This window comes from Pleurodeles waltl, chromosome 1_1, assembly GCF_031143425.1.
Source record: "Pleurodeles waltl isolate 20211129_DDA chromosome 1_1, aPleWal1.hap1.20221129, whole genome shotgun sequence".
In the NCBI taxonomy this organism is placed as follows: domain Eukaryota; kingdom Metazoa; phylum Chordata; class Amphibia; order Caudata; family Salamandridae; genus Pleurodeles; species Pleurodeles waltl.
This window is the reverse complement of record NC_090436.1, coordinates 122,866,118-122,884,672: the sequence shown is the minus strand read 5'-3', so window position 1 is coordinate 122,884,672 and position 18,555 is coordinate 122,866,118. Positions and strand designations below refer to the sequence as shown.

The 18,555-nt window shown below is 43.1% G+C and overlaps 1 protein-coding gene across 5 annotated transcripts in view; it reads right to left on the bottom strand.

The window, feature by feature from the left end:
- The window catches only part of SETBP1 (SET binding protein 1), a 248,673-nt gene that overhangs the window by 211,374 nt on the left and 18,744 nt on the right, over positions 1-18,555 (bottom strand). For all 5 annotated transcript variants that reach the window (XM_069218823.1, XM_069218842.1, XM_069218812.1 and 2 more), the window contains exon 2: positions 16,149-16,782. In XM_069218823.1, the coding sequence (XP_069074924.1) occupies positions 16,149-16,637 (489 nt within the window). In that variant the 5' untranslated portion in view covers positions 16,638-16,782. The remainder of the gene's footprint in view (positions 1-16,148; positions 16,783-18,555) is intronic.

The window sequence follows — 18,555 nt, the reverse complement described above, 5'->3', positions numbered from 1 at the left end:
CCTTGAGTGTTATTTGTACATAACAATGACGTTAGCTAATTGGCAAATACACATATACAAGAGTGATCAGTACACTTACACTTAGCAGACCTATCACAAGTCTTTAATTTCACCTGGAAGAATCATTCCCATCATCACCAGGACATTCTAGGAGGGTGAACTTTCCAAAATAATTTCTTCCTTGAATTTTGAGCCAGCAGAAAGCGGGTGGGTGCCCTACAAAATACCGAGCCTATAGAAGCTAGAATACCAGAAAGGAAGAAGAGGGAGAAAACGTCAAACACAAATGCTGCCCTGCGAAGAGGAGTCTCACAGACGTAAGAGTTTTCAGTTTATACGTTTTCAAAATGATATTCCAAAGAGTGAGATTCGTACTTTAAACACTGTCCTGCGCCAACAACACATTTTGCTGGTAGGGTGGACTAGATTACCACAGAAAGATAGAAGACTTAAAGGGAAATACGTTTAAAAAAAAAAAAAAAAAAAAGAATAAGAAGGAATACTGACTTGGATGCCTGTTGATTCTGTAAACCCAGCACATCTTATTTTGGCACCAAGAATGAGTGCAAGACTGGAAATTTGGCATTCTGTGTATTACGTGCAGAATCACCATTACTGTAGAGAAGCGTAGAGCAAGTTGGAGCAGTTAACCAAAAAACTGTGGGTTCCATCAACTACATTAGCAGCCAAGTACCCGGAAGTACATTTGCACAGCAAGGACCCCACCTACTTAAAATATGGATTGTATAAAACAACACTGTGTCCTGTACACTTGTGCAGGGTGCCACTCGCAGAATCTTATTTCACCGTTTCCTTTGGAGCTTGCTCCATCATTCTTTATATTTGAAAACTGGAGTAACCTCTGCCAATAGTTTGTATAAGGTGATTATTTTAGCTTCTTCCCCTTTTTTGCAGAAAGGGGATAAATACTTTTCATCTTTAGCAGAATTTTGGTTGAATCCGTGAGCTTTCTTCCTATATACCAGAGGTGAACGAGCTCACAAATTAACAGGGCGAGCCAAGTCAAGAGTCTGGCTTGGCTCTTAATGCCAGTGCACGAGCCAAGCCTTGAAAATGTTTGCCATGTAAATCGTAAAACAAAGATCACCTAGAAAATATTATAAATTCACTTTAACATTCAAAAAAGTGCTTTAACATGTGGAAACTTCGACAGTAGTACATCACGTTAAAGCACTGCACCGAGAAGTGATCGTGTTTAAATATGAACTTAGAACCATTCTGCAACCGCCCTGGCGACAGTGTCGTAAGTGAACTAAGAGACAAGACAGTTATTATGTGAACCCTACATACAGCGGCCTAGGTTCTTACAGATAAAGCAATATTATAGTTTATTGAATCAAAGAAAAGCGTTTTTGTATAGCTGGTATTCTGAACTGTAATACTTGAGGGTCCTTTCGTATGTAATGGTGAAGAAAAAGCAGACTTGGTAAAATAAATTTGCCCAAAGTCACACAATTTAGTTAAGTGCAAAAGTCGGGATTGATTCTGGTTTTCTAGCTTTATTTTGTACATATCCGACCAGATATGGTTATCTATTTGTCTCTACTTGTCACCTCATATGTTAATGTTGTGTTTTTACTTCTCTATGCCTAACGGAAGTGCGAGGGTCGCAGGCAGAAGCCACATGAAAGCTTGGCTCGTTATGGGCTCGAGGTTCCAACGGACCTCGAGCCAGAGCCAAGATTCAGGCCCCGGCTTTCAGTGACTCATTCACCTTTATCCTATTCAAGATACATATCCTGTGTCCCGGTAGGGTACCGGGTCAGGCTCTTTTCATCCGTGCTATGAATTTGTCCTGTTCTGGAGTTGACCACATTACATTTTTCGAATATTCTATTATGATCATCGACGCCTCGTCGGAGGTAGTAAGCGCTATATGAATACCTATACAATCTATTGCCATTAATTTCAGCCTCCATTTTAGTAAAAACGTTAGATAGTTTCCAACAAAGTATCGCAAAATAAATTTCTAAAAACACTGGATGCGTGGATGAACTGCACCTGGCCCCACATGTTGCCCGATGCAGCCCAGGTCTCGGCTCCCTCTCAACTCTTTAAAAAAAAAAAAAAAAAGAATTTTAATGAGCATGAAAGCAGTAAGATGAAAATCCCACATGGAGGGGAAAAAAAAAAAAAAAAGAAGAAGGAAGAGACAAAGGCCCCCCCCAGACGCTCAATAGGAATGTTCAAAAATAACAGACACGGGATGCCCCTGCCATCTGCTCCGGCCCCTCCGAGAAAGGCGCAGAAAGCCGCACACCCAACATCGCCTTTACTGAATGCCAAGGACAGCCGTCTGCGCAAACACACACCGTGCGCCGCGCGGGGCCCGCCACCAAGCACACGAGCTCGGTTTGCAAATAACAGGCCCGAATGGAAATCGACGCCTGGAAGCCGCAGAGATTTGCCTGGACGCGGGAGGCTGTGCAAACAAGGGACGGTTGTGACCCGACGTACTACGTATACCAACAGGATTCGCGATAACTGCATCCTTTTGTCACCAGCCGTCTGAAACCGCCCCCACCCGAAGGAAAAGGCTGGGGGGGGGAGGAGGCGTCGGCGTATGCGGTCTTCAGATGTTGTTTGTTTACCCCAAGCATCACATTGGCGAAGGCCTGCCAATCCACTAGCTACTGTACCGTGCCCCTGAGCACAGAAAGACAAACTCTGAACTAACAGCCTGGGGTTAGAGAGAATATTTTTGTTGACGTCTCGTAACTTTGCAACTAGACGCTTGTTTTTTTTTTCCCGCTGGTTGCGAGCCAAGAGGATGAATTGTTTTAAAATGTCGTTAGTGTTCAGCTTGACACTAGCCCTTCCCTTTTTTTACTTTCCTTTGAAATGCTTAATATCAGAAAAGCAGGTTTTCATTGTTTATTTTCCCTTCGGCTGTCCGGGCCTTTGCCTTCCCCAAAAGCGTCAAATGCAGTAAAGTGGCTGCCTGCCAGAAAACAAACGGGATACACACCAAAGCCACTCATTATCTTTCCTCGTTAAACACAGGCACGGGAACAGCCCTTTTTGATGTAGCATCAACACAGTTTGAGATGCACAGGAACTAAGTCCTCAGACGTGCAACTGGGAACACGCCAGACAATGAAGAGGGTGGGACAAGGGAGGGGAAAAGGCAAGAAACAACATGGCATCTGCAGTGACAAATCACCCCTTGAATCTCTGCTGATGTGAAGTACTCAACTAGAGTCACCGAGGAAGCACTCCATCTTCATAACCTGCCCAATAGAACTGGCATGAGCGACAGACCCACCCTCCTACACGCCGAGGGGCGTTGGAAACAATTATTCCACCGAGACAAGCAGTCCAGAGAAATACAAGCAGCCCACCATAAGACAAGAAGCCCACAGAAAGACAAGCAGTCCAAGCAGCCTACAGAAAGACAAGTAGTGAAAGACAAGCAGTCCACAAAAAGACAACCAGCCCACAGAAGGGCCATTAGTGAAAGACATGCAGTCCACAGAAGGACAAGTAGTGAAAGGTATGCAGTCCACAGAAGGACAAGTAGTGAAAGGTATGCAGTCCACAGAAAAACAAGCCATCCACAGAAGGACACGCAGTGAAAGTCAAGCCGTCCACATTAAGGAAAGCCGTCCACAGAAAGAGAAAACGTCCACAGAGAGAAACAAAAATTTGCAATGCACTGGGTCGCACGTTTGCACGAGTTGTAAATTCCTATCTGGACTTTTCTTGCCACATAAACTGAAAACTAAAACAGTTGACAGAAGCACGTCAATTCAAAGCGCCACGGCCGCCATGAGCACCATGAGCGCAAGTTATTGGCTCCCTGCATGAATGTCTAGAAAGGATCGCGGCTGGAATGAAAGGCAAAGCAAAACCAGAGGAGGGGCCATCCCACACTGTAACAGGAGGAAGCGTGACATAGTGTGATGGCCAACAAAATTGCTCACTTAATGAAATCGCCTGGCAGGGAACTCAGCACACAAAGGAGGGGCATTTCACAAATGCACCAATAAAAATGAAGCATTTAAGAGAAGCACAACAAAGAATGAATAGCAAGGGTGGGCGTGCTTAAACGCCCACACAGAGATTACAACAGGCCAGAGCTCTTGCGCACTCTACCCTAAAAACGACCACAGAAGGACAAACGGTGAAAGACAAGCAGTCAACTGAAGAAAAAGCAGTACACAAAAAGACAAGCAGTGAAAGATAAACAGTCCACAGAAGTACAAGCAATGAAGTACAAGCATTGACAGAATCAGTCCAAAGAATGACAAGCAGTGAAAGACAAGCAACCCACAGAAAGACAGGCAGCACACAGAAGGATAAGTAGTGAAACACAAACAGACCAAAAAAAGACAGGCAAGCAACCTACAGGAAGACTAACAGTCCATGAAAAGCCAAGCAGCCCACATAAAATCCGACAAGCAGCCCACAGAAAGAAAAACAAGCAGCCAACAAAAAGAAAAGCAATCAGACCACAGAAAGACAGCCAATCCATCAGCAGAAAGACAATCAGTCCACAGGAGGATGTCTGAATATGCAACATAGAAATACATGCAAAGTCTGGCAAAGACAGCATGAATATACTTTTTGTGCCTGCAACTCGAGTAATCTGTATAGATTTGGCCCAACTATCAGCCTTATTTATGACCAGTCATGGAAACAAAAAGCTGTCATGTGAAGCATAGCTTACCACTGCTGTTCAGTCCTCCAACATCCCCTAACAGATACATCCCAACTGGTCACCACTGAGCAAGCCTCTGAAATGGAGGTAGAGTCACCAGCACAGTGGAGAGCAGCCAATATGCAAAGGAAATGAGCACCTAACCCAAGGACAGCCATGCTCCCATCTGGAGAAGCTGGGCCTGGGCTGGGCGTAGACTTGGACCCACATCATAGAGTCATGAGAAGGCCAGTGTACACCAGTTTGCCAGATGTCTTGATCAGTACCACACTAAGCTTGTCCAATAGTAATTGGACCTCTCCATACAAACACATGAGATGGCCCAATTCCCAGAGTACGACCTTAATATTTTACTCTCTACTCAGGAGGCATCTCAAACACAAAGACAAAGACAACAACAATTTCATAATGAGACTTGGGCCTAAACCAAAAAGCACATTAAACCTGAATCACAAGAGGAAGGATCACATTCCAAAACACTACCACATTTTGCTCTAAAACTGGGCACATGCACAGCAAGCATCCTACAACAGATTTATAGATACTGAAAGCAGCAGCAGATCTATGTGACGCCACCCTGAAGAATTCGAGGTAACACTTTATAATAAATGCACACCAAGCGCAGAGTGAAGGCAGAAGGGCAAGTATGGGCAGGATATCCACGTAGACAAAGATAAGGCCTCGGCTAAGCTGTTCTGGGGTCACATTTTGATAACATGGAACACTTATGCAGCCTATAGCAGGCACAACCATACAGCACAATTGTAGTCAAGCCAATCAGTGCACTGGAAACTGCATCTGCAGGCACATGGTGCCACTGAATGGCCTAAAAATAACTAGTTGGGTGATGAGTGTCTGAGCATTCTGATCACTCTTCAGGGGCAGAGGGGAAGAGTGCTTAGCATCAAGGAAAACCTTACAATCTAAGAAATCAGCCACCAGTGGCAGGGCGTTTTTGTCCACTAGATCCACTATTATAGAGCCCTCATCTTCACATACCACACCTCTTCACAATCACCCTTTGCTAGATAACAGACTCACAAAAACCCAGTAACACATAAAACACATCAGAACCAGACAAGTAACTTAAATACATCACGTTTACAATCAAGCATATAAACTATATGAAACACCAATCTGCACGCTGTTCACATTCCTGCGCGACTTGGGCAGCGAAATGCTAATGTGGCCATGTTATACCGACACATTACTCCAAAAACACCTAATAATGTTTGGCACCGTCTTCAAATGATGCAGGCCAACTGACAGCTTTTTTCTTTGTCATTTCACACTTGCAGGCCTGAGGAACTTTTAGCCTGAACTGCAACACCTTAAAGCAAAAAGCTACACAGCCCTGCCCCCGAAAGGTGCAACTCGGTTTGAGAAAAATCACCTTCCCCTGCCCCCACGGGAAAAGGCATTGGGCCTTCAAGATATGTACACCCCATTTCCAAGCTGAAATGGCACACTTTCATCTGTTGTTCTTTGCACCATTATTTATTAATACAGAGCGCCCACGTCACTTAAGTGATTATAGCGTCGCTGGTATCCGTAACGATCCCTTCTAGAGTGGAATGGATCTCTCCGACTCAAACCTTTTATTTAGTTTAGATTTAAAAAAAAAAAAAAAAACACAAAAAACAATGGAAGGAAAGTGCAACTCGCCATTGCTTTCGCAATTTCATACAGAAATTATCCCAAGACAGGGAATAGTGCACTATACCCAAGCACCGAATTCGATTTTTTTATTTTATACTTTTTTTTTTAGGAGTGGCATACCTCCTCGTCAACCAGTGACACTGATTTTAGAACTTGGAAATATTTCGGGGGTGAAGAAAGTTATGATTGCAAAGGCAAGTTCGTGTGTAGCCAAAGCAAGTTTGTAAATAGGACAGACAACTGTATCAAAGGGATTTTGAAGTCAATATGATGGACTTAAATGGTCGGTCCCAGCCCTTGTTTCCAATGACAAATGCTGCATTGATGAAGGAGAGCTGATCAGGATTCTCATCTGCCAATGTGCTGGCGGCAGGCGCTCCAAAGAGGGATTAACAGGCGGATTTTAAACAAGAGGACTCCCCGCCACAGCTGACAGAGGCAGCTGCAACCTCTGACTTGTTCACAGAGTGGTGGAGAATTGAATCAAAGGGAAAAGAAGAAAGAGGACAACCTTTCCTTGGGGAGTAGGAAACACAATATCGGGCCTTCCCAGGCCCCCGACAAACGCCGGCCTTTATTTTACGTTTCGCTGAAACAAAGGGCCATTGGCGTTTCTTAAAATTCTTGTGAAAGCCAACCCAGCAGATGGTATTCTGGAGGGTCCAGAAAACTGGTGAGAAATCAGATAACTGAGAAGCAACAAAGCCAAGGAGGGAGCGGGGCATGGGGGGGGGGGGGGGGGGGGGGGGTTCTTTGGAAAGAGCGGGACCCGCAGCATCCACAAAGGCCTGCTAATGCATGTGTCTTGGCTCACACTGCTCAGTCTATTTAGCTGGACCTGTGGCTGCTTGTTTACCGCTATCACAGTTTGAAATTCAAATCAATTCCATTGTCTGCCATCAAAAGAGGAAGTGCACATTTCTAACCGGGGGACTTTTTTTTCATTCGAGCTCACTGCATTCACAGACAGATAGTACTTAGGGGCAGAGATGTGCTGGCTACACTGCACAGCCTCTTTATTTATGTATTTATTTTAATGGGAGGATCTATAAAGTGCAGGCCCAGTCTCTGGGGCAGCCTAGCACCGTAGCAGTAAAAAAATACACGTACATCCCACATGTGAGAGCCAGAAAAGTAGGTTTGCTGAGGGGCGTCAACCAATAAAAGCAAGTGCAGAAAAAAAATTAGAATTATTTCGGGGGAAGATAGAAGATAAGGGTAACTGTCTAGGGCGATTGAACATTTTAAATAGCATGGTTTTAATTTATTTTCTGAACTGACACGAGGAGGATTAATGTCTAAGGTGCACAGAAAGAACCTTCCCAAGCCGTGGTCCACACGCTGGAAAAAAAAACAAGCATTTGCAATGCAGCGAGTCTCGCGTTTGCTCGAGGTAGAGCTATTAACGTTGTAAATTCCTAACTGGACTTTTCTTGCTACACAGACTGAAAATAACAAATAAAACAGTTGACATAAGCAAGCCGATTCAAAGTGCCGCCCTGAGCACGAAGAGAGAGACAAAAGGAAAAAGAAGTTCGCTCGCAGGCAAAGTTATTACAAAAGTGCAATTATCCATGTAGCAGGGTCGATGGTCAAGGCGGTAACAAAACCGCCCTAAGGAGGGACAAACGTAAAGCAGTTACCAACAAAAACAAAGGATTTTTGAAAGGCAAGCCCATGAACGAGTGATGGGCGTGGTTAAAAGCCCAGATACATACCAACATGTGGGAAAAGCAGCGCTTGCGCACTGCTATGTTCGACCTAAACGGAAAACACAGGCATATGCCTTCTTTGTAGATCTTTTGGATTTCCAGCCTAGCAAGGGATGTGCGAGTTGTGTGTATTCCAGCAGATGCGTGGAGTTTAGAGGCCAGTTAAACAGGTCTCCTGAGCTAAACACAGACCAAACTTTAAAGCGAATTCTAACAGGGAGAAGCAGCCAATGCAGATGAGGGCCTGGACCGTGAACTGAAAATTCATAACTGAGAGGATAGGCTTAATTCTGAGCAGGAAAGTAAGTTGGAATGAAACAGTTTTCACTATTTTTCCTTTATATGATCCTTAAAGATAAGAGGGGTACATGAGAAAGCCTGAGGATTTGGGCAGAGGGTGAAAGATGGAAGGAGACACTATGGGCCTGATTACAACTTTGGAGGAGGTGTTAATCTGTCCCAAAAGTGACGGTAAAGTGACGGATTTACCACCAGCCGTATTACAAGTCCACTATATCCTATGGAACTCGTAATACGGCTGGTGGTAAATCAGTCACATTTGGGACGGATTAACATCTCCTCCAAAGTTGTAATCAGGCCCTATATATAATTCCATATTATGGGGCCAATCCTGACTGAGAGGCTCCTGACACTTACCTTTGTGCTTCTATCACAAAATCTTTTCCCAAAGGAATAGAACATCTCAAACACAATCCCCTCTCACCCGGGTTCACTAGAAGTATCAGTCTTCATCTTATCCACTGAAGGATTTGCAAAATAAATAGGGCCGTTAAAATACAGATCAGGCACAATGCCTCTGAGGCACAAGTGATAGCAGGAATAAGGTTTGGAATTATATGAATCATTCCAATGGATGAAGTCCTAGTTGGGGAATAATTAGAAGATTGAGAATTCCAGAATTTAAGTGCTGCGGGATCCGATGCCCATGCCTATGTTGGATTACGTGTACAGCAGCGTGCTTACTGTTACAATCACAAGCAATTCCAGGTGTCATCAGTACACAAGCTAACAGCAAACTCAATCAGGTTTGCTAAGATGGTTAACACTGTAAGAACTCCATCTCTGACATTATAGCTTTGTTCCATCTGATCAGTAAAAAGGAAAAATGATCAGCAGCGAGTAGGTGTTGCACGCCACCTCCGATCTGTAGGTGGTCAGCAGGTGGTCTCCTCTCCATCAATGAGTGCCATAAAACATGTAGCACCGGGTCTTCAAAGAGTCAACACAACAACATACTATGCCTCTTGTTATGTAAAACACTGAAATCTACCTCAGCAGGATCAAATGGAGATCGTGCTTTGCCTGGGATTCAAACCTGTGACATGCACATTCTCTGTAGCTGGCCTCAGTTCAATAAGCAGCCTGAAGGCCCCAGGAGGATTAACAAACACCACTTGAGGAAGGCAAGTCCAATGTATGTTCACCTGGGTTGCATCTGTGCTACATTTTCAGGATATGGAGTAGCAAGAAATTATTTACATTTAGTCTAAACAGGATACTCGGATATGCTCCAAATAAGAAATGGATCCACTTGTCGTGGATGATCAGTGGATGTCTCAGACCTACCGGAGCAAGCCCCTACTGAAAACCCATTCGATAAAAACAAAATTTTAAGACTTAATGAAGAGCATGATTACCTTCACTAACCAAAATTACACACAGTGTTAACTGGTTTAGGACAAACATAGATTTCTATTTCCTACTCCTTAATAGGTCGGCAAGTTCCAATGAGCTAGTGTGGGGGGAGCAACTAGGTGCTGGGATCCCATGATAGTAACAGAGCGTGCTTCGTACAGGGAAAGGAGAGGAGGGTTCATCTTTTCAACAGTATCAGGGGCACTCTCCTTCCAAGAAACCAGTCAGATTGGCAGAGAAATGGAGGCGTGAGCCTTCAAGCTGCAATTAGTAGACCACGACTGGAGTCGAGACTTTGGAGCACGTAAGCTGGCGTGGACGGAGCGGCGTCCTTGTCACATGCCACTGCGCTTGGGTTTAATTTGCTCAATTTAGCAGAAGAGGTGACAGCTGAATCACAGCAGTATTGTCATGTCTGTGTCCAGCAGGTCCGAGTTCCCTGCTCCCTGCCCTTTACTGGTATCAATTACTTCCTGGCTCATGCTTCTCAGATCTAAAGCACATGGCAGCAGGATGTAGGCGATTTGTTGCATTTTAAATAGAAGGGGAGTTAGTGCAACCACTGAAGAGCAGAAAACTCAGGATCAAGGCACCACACCAAATGCTGGATAAGCGTGACTAAATAACGCACCAAAAGGGAAGTAAACAGCCCTCTGTACAATTGATCCACAAGGCAGCAGACTAGAAAAAAACGACACAATTTCTACTCAGCTCTCCCAAGTTCCACCATGCAACATAATATCTTTGACACTGAACGTAGGATGTTTTTTTAAACAGCAATAAAACGTTAATCTGTGGTGAGGGATGTTATTACCAAGTCACTGGTGCCAATTACACGACCATCAGAGTAACTTTGGTTGACAAATATTTTGGGATTTAAGGACTTCCACCTTTCTGATGCTGGACGTATACTTAGCTTGTCAGACCTATTTGGAGCTAAATTCTCATTGATAATCTTTCGATAGATATTATAAGATTATATTCCACCTGGAATGTTATCATCAATACTTAACACATGTCTGGCGGGGTCTAGTAAGTAGATTCAAGAGTAGGGGCATTTTTTCTATAAAGGCTTCACAAAACCTGCAATTAACCTAGAAACGGGGACTGGGGAAGTAGGTTGGGTCAACTCTCAAATATATGGATACTGGTAAGTGGGACTTCCAATCGCTAGCTCGAGCAAAGAGGGAACTGACAAATTATGGATGGCTCTAAGTCAAACATGTACAACAACAAATTTAAAAACAAGAAAAGCCTGTATTTAGGATAAGGACACCAATGCTCCGTATCTCCAGATTGTTGTGGTACCCGAGAACTTAAGACATGGTTAAACTAATACATAGAGACAAATCAGAAAGTGTGTACATGTGTCAATAATCTGAGTGAGTCTGGGACTGTTCAGGATGTGATTTCACAGAGACACTCAAAATGGAGATCATGTAAACAGAAGGTCAATGCTCAAAATCCATACAGTCCAACAACAAGGGAGCATGTGGCTTAGTACAACTGGAGGGAGAGTTAGGCTTACTATGGAGAAAGACATTCCTACTAAGGGAAGATAGATGTCTGCTTTTAAGGGAAAGGCAAAAGGTACAGATCAAGGGAAATGAATGGCTAATAGAGAGAACAAAGTGCCAGAAGAAGGAAAGGTTTTATCTACTGGAGTATAGTAGTCGTAATCCAAGGAAAGGTGTGTTTACTTGCGAAACATTACTAGCTACCAGAGGGAACACGACTAGACAGAATGTAATGCATTCTCAGGGTCATGGTTTTACTTCTACAGGGCCTATGGGAAGGAACACTACTGCCTGTTGTCATAGATACAATACAATAGATAGAGTGGGAGGAAACATGAGCAGTCTACAACGGACAGTAGGTAAGCTGATGCCCTGCGCGAGGGTCAAATTATTCAAAAAAGAAACCGCGAGACAGGCACAGTGCTTGTGTCTCTACATTTTGACAGTAGATTTAGTAAGTATACACCGACTGGGGCACCAGAGGTGCTCACGCCACAACTGTGTATATTTACAGATTGAATGAGTGTGAAGCTTGTCTAACAAGGAAGTGTCTTCCTTCCAGCAACATGAAGTGGAAAGGTGTGGTTGCACTGGGGGTGGGGGGGAGACTGTGGATCAATATGCTACTGCAGGCTTATGCAGCTAAGTGAATTCCCAATATAATACCAAAGAAAATGGCTTTCACAAGAGTAACAGTGTTTCGTTTCAAGCACGATTGGTGAATTATTGTTCATAACAGAGGCTCTCATGACATATTAGCTGTTTTTAACAACATCTAATGTTGGCAGGCACTAAAGGAAACCTTGATCAGTCACATACAGTGATTTGCACAGGATCACACAATTTGTTAATGAATCAAAGTCTGGATTAGACCTCCATCGTGAAGAATCCACACAATTACTCACACCAATAAGATCCACCCCCTCTTTCTCTCCAACGCCCTTTCTAATTCCTAATGACGTCTTACAGCTTCTACACTTGCTGTTACGGATCAGCAAGGTCCATGTTCTAGAAATCCTAATACATGGTCAACTGTGAAAAGAGGACAGTCACTGGAGCCCTCACAGACCAGAAGTACAGTAGGCACCTTGGAAAAAGAAGTACATTTCATCTTCTATTTCCAAACGGTGTGAAGAGATTCCCATGAGATGGATCAAGTAGTCCATGAGGTATTGATTGCTTGAATACAAATCAGTACATTTGTTAATCAGAATATGCATATAGTCAGCCGGGAGGAGTTAATCAGTCAGTCAGTTTTCGTGGCTGGTATGTCAAGAAGACTGAACATGTTAGGAAGCATCTAGGCAGAGCGGGGACGGGAAGCTCCACCTAACCTGGTGATTCACAATCCCAAACAGAAATGGAAAGACAAAAATAAAAGGCAAAATAGAGAGGGGGTGTGGCTCCCCCATAGAACAGTGCTGCTTTTAGGAAAATACCATGTCCTCACTTTGTAAAGCCAAGCATTGACACCACATCATAATGCTTCCCTATGCTACACTGCTTATAGGAGACAGTAGTTACCTCAATGACTGCTGCTACATGCAGTACATCAGACAGTAAGTAGTCCGTTTACTCTGTCTCCAGGCCAGCAGACATACAATGTATGTGGTCAGTTAGATACATTGTAGCAGATAGCAGTCATTTTGAAAGTGCCAGCAATCGGGATCGAAAAAAAGTTTTTTGTATTTTTTTCCCCAATCAAGGTCTTTTAGGCACTTACTATACTTTGCAATTTAAAACAAATCCTTATTTACCTTGTGGAGTTACACCCCCACCACAAAAGAATTTTCAAAGTGGATACATTGTCCTTATTTTGGCAAGTGGTCCTGAATCCCATCATACATTTGTACCTAGACTCGGTACCCTGAATAGCTATGAAACTATTTTAGATTTCACAACTGTATCCCCAATTTTTTAAGAGGGAAGCAAGAGTTCATCCTTGCTTACTCACGCGGTTTGTTAAATTCAAGTGATAATTCTATTGAACCAATATAATTTCCATTTTTGTTCTGCTTGTGGCATATAGCATAGTGTCCAAAACCCAAGATGCCACAACCGCAGCCACGAAGCGTCTACAGTGGAGCAGATTCAGTTTCAACCAGAAGAGAACCTCAATTGCATTTTATCTACGTAGGAAATGGCAACTCTAGAGGAGAAGCAAAGGCAAGCGAAAGAAAACAAAGGGTGGTTACTAGTTTTGTTAAAAAAAGGCACTTAAATATTTGAAAGAAAAAAGGCCTGAAGTTCAAAGATTTAAACCACAAGCATCAAGCCCAAACTAAAAAACAAAAAAAAAAAAAAAAAAAGCAGAACACATTCAAATGGATGGTTGTTGCAAATCACTATAAAGCCACAAACACATCTCTCAGGAATGCCCACTGCACCTTCTATCAAAGGATCTAAAGTTGATTGGGATCTAAATCTAATGGTCTACGGGCCAGAAGATTCGGTCTAGCACATCTCAGAACAAATGCCCTTCATGCAACCTCCTTCATGAGCTGGCAGTGCAAGCTGCTCGGCTGTGCCCACCGAGGAGCATCACGTGACTGGCACTGCCAGAACGCTGTGTGCCCACATGCTGATATTTGAATTGCTTCAACGTTTCATTGCTCGCCCCCTGGTGCTGTTTGCATTGAAGCGGCAGCATCCATGCTACAAAGACATATGCAGACATTAGACAATACAATGTCGCTTAAACTGTCCCCAGGACACCACGATTTCAAAGGCCTCGGAAAAAGGGCTAGTTTTAAAAGAGAAAAATCATCTTAGACAAACACTACCGGGCCCCTCCTGGTGCAATTTGTGCCTCACTAATCTACACGAATCCGCCGCTATTGTTACCAAGACCAGAGTGTTCCATGAAGGGCTAATATTTACCATTTCCATTTCTTTATAAAACAGCATGTGTGTTTGCTTTTGAAAATCAGATTTCGCTTCTGAAAGGAGAAAACACGCTTATTTGCGTGGTTTTTCCAACAGAGAGCATGTGCAAAACTGTTGAAGGATCAATCATGGCCGTTCCTAATGCGGATACCAACAAACGCTGCCCGGTGGGTGTACTTTCACACAGCGGGAGTAGGTAGTGGCGTCAGCGATGAGGGATCAGTGTGAGGTAGAGAGGATGTGACCACTGGGCTACATCTAGGGATGGTCTTTGATGGAACATCATTAGAAGAACAACCACCTTGGGAGCAAAGATTTCATTATAATCCTAACTGCAACAAATTTATGGCTAGATCACTGAAAGCTGCTGAAAGTAAGGTCATTAATGTGAAAAGCTCAGTCATCAATAGTACACAGAGAGGAGTGACCAGGGAAGTGAAATGTGCACCATGAGCCAGACTGGCCTCTGTTTTGTTATTTTTTCCGTGGCATAAGGTATTCTGTTATACTGAAGATAAAAGTTCTCAGATGTCATAAGGACACCAAATCCATTCAAATCATGGTCACGTTTCAGGGGTACCATAGCACAGAATTATGTGTGCGTGGGGGGAGGGATAACTTTTTAAGTTTATCTTGGCACGTCTCTTTTGTGCGAACATCATGAAAGCATTTAAATTAACTGCATAGCTCTTGCCAGTAGTGCACTGTCTTGTTGGGCAGAAGCCTTCTTCAGGGACAAGTAGATATAAGCAAAAACGTCCTTATTTTTTGTGACATTCATATCCCACGGCCACAGACTGCTTTTAGGGCCTTTGCTCGCTGTTTTATATTATCGTTGCTGATGCATGTTCACCAAGTATCCATTTTGATAGAGACATTTTAGTTAAGGGAAAGATATCAATGATTCTGTGACGGCCTCTCTTTGAAGCATTGGGCATTATCCAAAATGAACCCCAAGCAGATGCCTTCAGCCATGTTATTGATTAAAGAACACCCCCTCAACCGTGTTTCTTTCAATGAGCCACTGACTTCAAGCACACAAAAGCACCAACCACATCTCCAGCATCAAACTAGATGGAAAATTGGACAAACATCTTTTTTTAACTCAAGTCATCCGTGGTATTGAGACAGGAGCGAAAGAACAGGTTCTTTAGTAGGCAGACGTCAAGGGCCTCACACACATAGGGCCAATCAGGTTACCCAAAATATTGTCTCATTTCAAGTGAAGGTAATAAATGCTACCTCTATTTAGAGGCAGCAACAGCCTTTACATAGTTGAGAACTGTCACAGAATCATTGCAAAGACAACCTAATTGAGGGATGGCAGACACCCATGGAAAAAACACCAGTTTAAAAGTTTAGAAAGTTTCATAAATCGTTCTGATTTCAGCTTACCTTTCTTGCACAAGTCAATATATATATTAAAAAAAAAAAAAAACTTTATTTCACATTAGAATTCGAACCAAACAGAATAACACATCAAAAGTGTTGATATGGAAGGAGAAGTATTTTCCTTCTATCTCAGCATACACTGGTGAATCCATCTGTTACCACAGAGCTAGAAAAACCCAGGAGACAGGTAATACCATGCAGTACAAGAACAAGAACCGCTGATGCGGACCATTTACCCACTAAGCTTTATGACAAATGTAAACAAAGCAAAATAACCTAAAACAAAAACAACAACAAAAAACTGAAAATGACTCACTCAGGCAAAGGACACTCATTAGAACATCAACGTTTCCACTGTTCCCCAAGAAGAAAGCCAGTTACACCAGATAATGTGTCTCAACCCCATGCAAGGACATTTATTTGAACACTTGTGCAGAACCAGAAATGGATTCTGTCCCATTCCAGCATACCAAGAAGCAAGATGTCTGCCATTTATCAAATCGATACATAGGGCTACCTCACACAAAGCATGTGCTGTACCTAAAAGCAAATCTGTGACGTGACAAACCTGTGCTTGACATGGAGAGAACAAATAAGACATGTTAAAAGCAGTTATTTAATGGCGGGAGCAATTGAATCCCTTACCTTTTTTTTGCAGTGTGCCCTATCTTCCTCCTTTCCCGCTTTGCTATTTTTCCCAGACTTTGAGAGTCTCTGCTCCCCAGATTGCTTGATGGTGATTTTAATCTCAGGGGGGCAGATGTAGTTCTCCAAGTTCTTCGGGGGCTTCTTGGCCCGCTTTGTGGTCTGAATCTTCAGCTTAAGGCTTCCCTCTGCAAAATTTGCTTCCTTAATGGAAAACTCTTGATCTTCAAGGCCGTCCCCAGTTGCCCACTTTTCACTGTCGGCATTTGAAGTGGAATCCACATCGCGCACAGAACCCAGGTCATCCTCCTCCTCTGTCTCCATCCGTGCTCTACCCGCAGGGCACCCCTTGGCAGTTCCTGGAGCAGGCATCTTGGCCTCAGAGGGGCCACTAGAGGTGGCGGGGGGCTTCATGGATGAAGCGGCAGGATGAAACTCAGCCTCGACCCCCCTTTGCCGGGCGCTGCCTGGGGTCTCCCTCGACTCCATAATAATCCAATGGAAGTTTGTAATAGGCTGCAAAGGTGCAGGGGGCAAACAAACAAAATCCAGATAAAGGCACCAGTTAGGTGTCAAACTTTGATTCCCACTTGTCCGCAAACAGTAAGGCGTACAAATGCGCTAAACTCTGAACCTGTTTCAAAGAGAAGAAAATATAAGGATCAGAAATCATATTTACATCACCCTAAATGCAAGACACTGCAGAATAATTTAATTTGCAGTAGAACAGTACAATTTCACTGTCACAGACTGTTCTTATGTTTGTATGTTTCCGTTGTGTAAAATATGCACATTAAACACAACCTTTCCCAAGCATTAAGATGAGGAAAGTGACTGCTTCAACATATAATACTAATCAAAAAATGCTGGTGAAAATATATTGAATATGCAAAAGTAAAAATACCAGTGAATAAAAGCTGGATGTGAATCTGTCACTGTTCAAGTAACACTGCTACCGACAATTAGCCTCAATCTCCTTGGCCTTTAAGTGGAAACGGTTTGATACCTCCTAGACTTCTGTTATTCACATTTTCCAATAGCTCAGTCAAATATTAGTATGATAATGCATGATGAATCTATTTTGCAGGGTATGTTGTAGCTGGATACGTCTTACTATGGTGCGACGAGAAAGCCAAAGGTTTAGGCAATGAACTCTATACGGGCTCGGTCAAAACTGCAGTCACTGCTACATCCGCTAAAGCCTTGACAGTAGCCACTCATCTGTTTTAAGTGCATTTTTAGCTCTTTTTTTGGCCACCCCTTCAAATAAATTTTTATAAAGTGCTCCATGCAATTGCATTAACATCTGTGGGGTGCTGGGACTAAAGCCCCACCAATATTTAAAATGGCGGCTCATGAAAGCGAAGCAGAACATGGGTTCTGCGTGGAAACACAGGTTCCAGCAGTGAAGATTTCTTTTGCTCTTCCCAAATCAGATGTGCTCAGGAAGGGCGTAGGTTGCAGGGGAAGCTTTGCTCACCATCAGATGGTGCCTCATGATGATGGGAAGTTATGTTTTTAGCTAGCTCTATTGTTATAATGGCATGCAAATACTTGCCCATTAGCACAGGAATTTGTAACTCTGCAAATGGCGTGAAATTATCAATCAAAATCGGGTCATCTGCCCTGGGTCCCACCAATAATTTAGCTGTAATTGTTATCTGATTTAATGATACCAAATTGCCCCACTGATAAAGGATGGAAGGTTGAGTCTGCATTGCCAGGGTTTGAACTCATAAGCTTACAGATCACTGCAGATGTCAGCCATCTTATAGGCTCACAGTGCCCAATAGACAGCCATGTGGGCAGACGAGTCACGGGAATGCACCAGCAATGACTTCTACCTATATTCCATGTAAATAAAAAAGAAATATTGCAGATGATGTTAGGCTGCCTCTTACACCAGAGGCAAGGAAACAAAGACACAAGCATGGAAAGAATGGTTTGTCAGCACAATGCTCACTGCACATCTCAAAACCTATCAGCAACCCTGTGACATCATACGGTTTGAATTCAAGATCGCCTCCTCTGACAACTCTCATCGGTACTACTCAATCTTGGTTAATGGAGTTCAAATTAGGAGCTTTTAGAAAATAAAAATATGTAACTGCATATCTGACCTTCTCGAACAGCAATAGTCTCTGTACCACAGAGACTGTTCTTCTATGTGTGGCAAGATGAGAGGAAAACATGTAAGACTCACAGGTTTGGTTTCTTGAATAAAATCTCAGAAAATCTACGTTACTCAAGATCTTTGTTAAGTATTATAAGACATTATTGCTGACATGTTAAGTAAGATTATTCCAAGCAGTGATCCACCTACAGCCAAAAAAAGACCTCATTGTGGGGACAGTGGACCCTCCGGGTGTTAACACCACAACATATATAGCTTGATCCAATTTGGAAT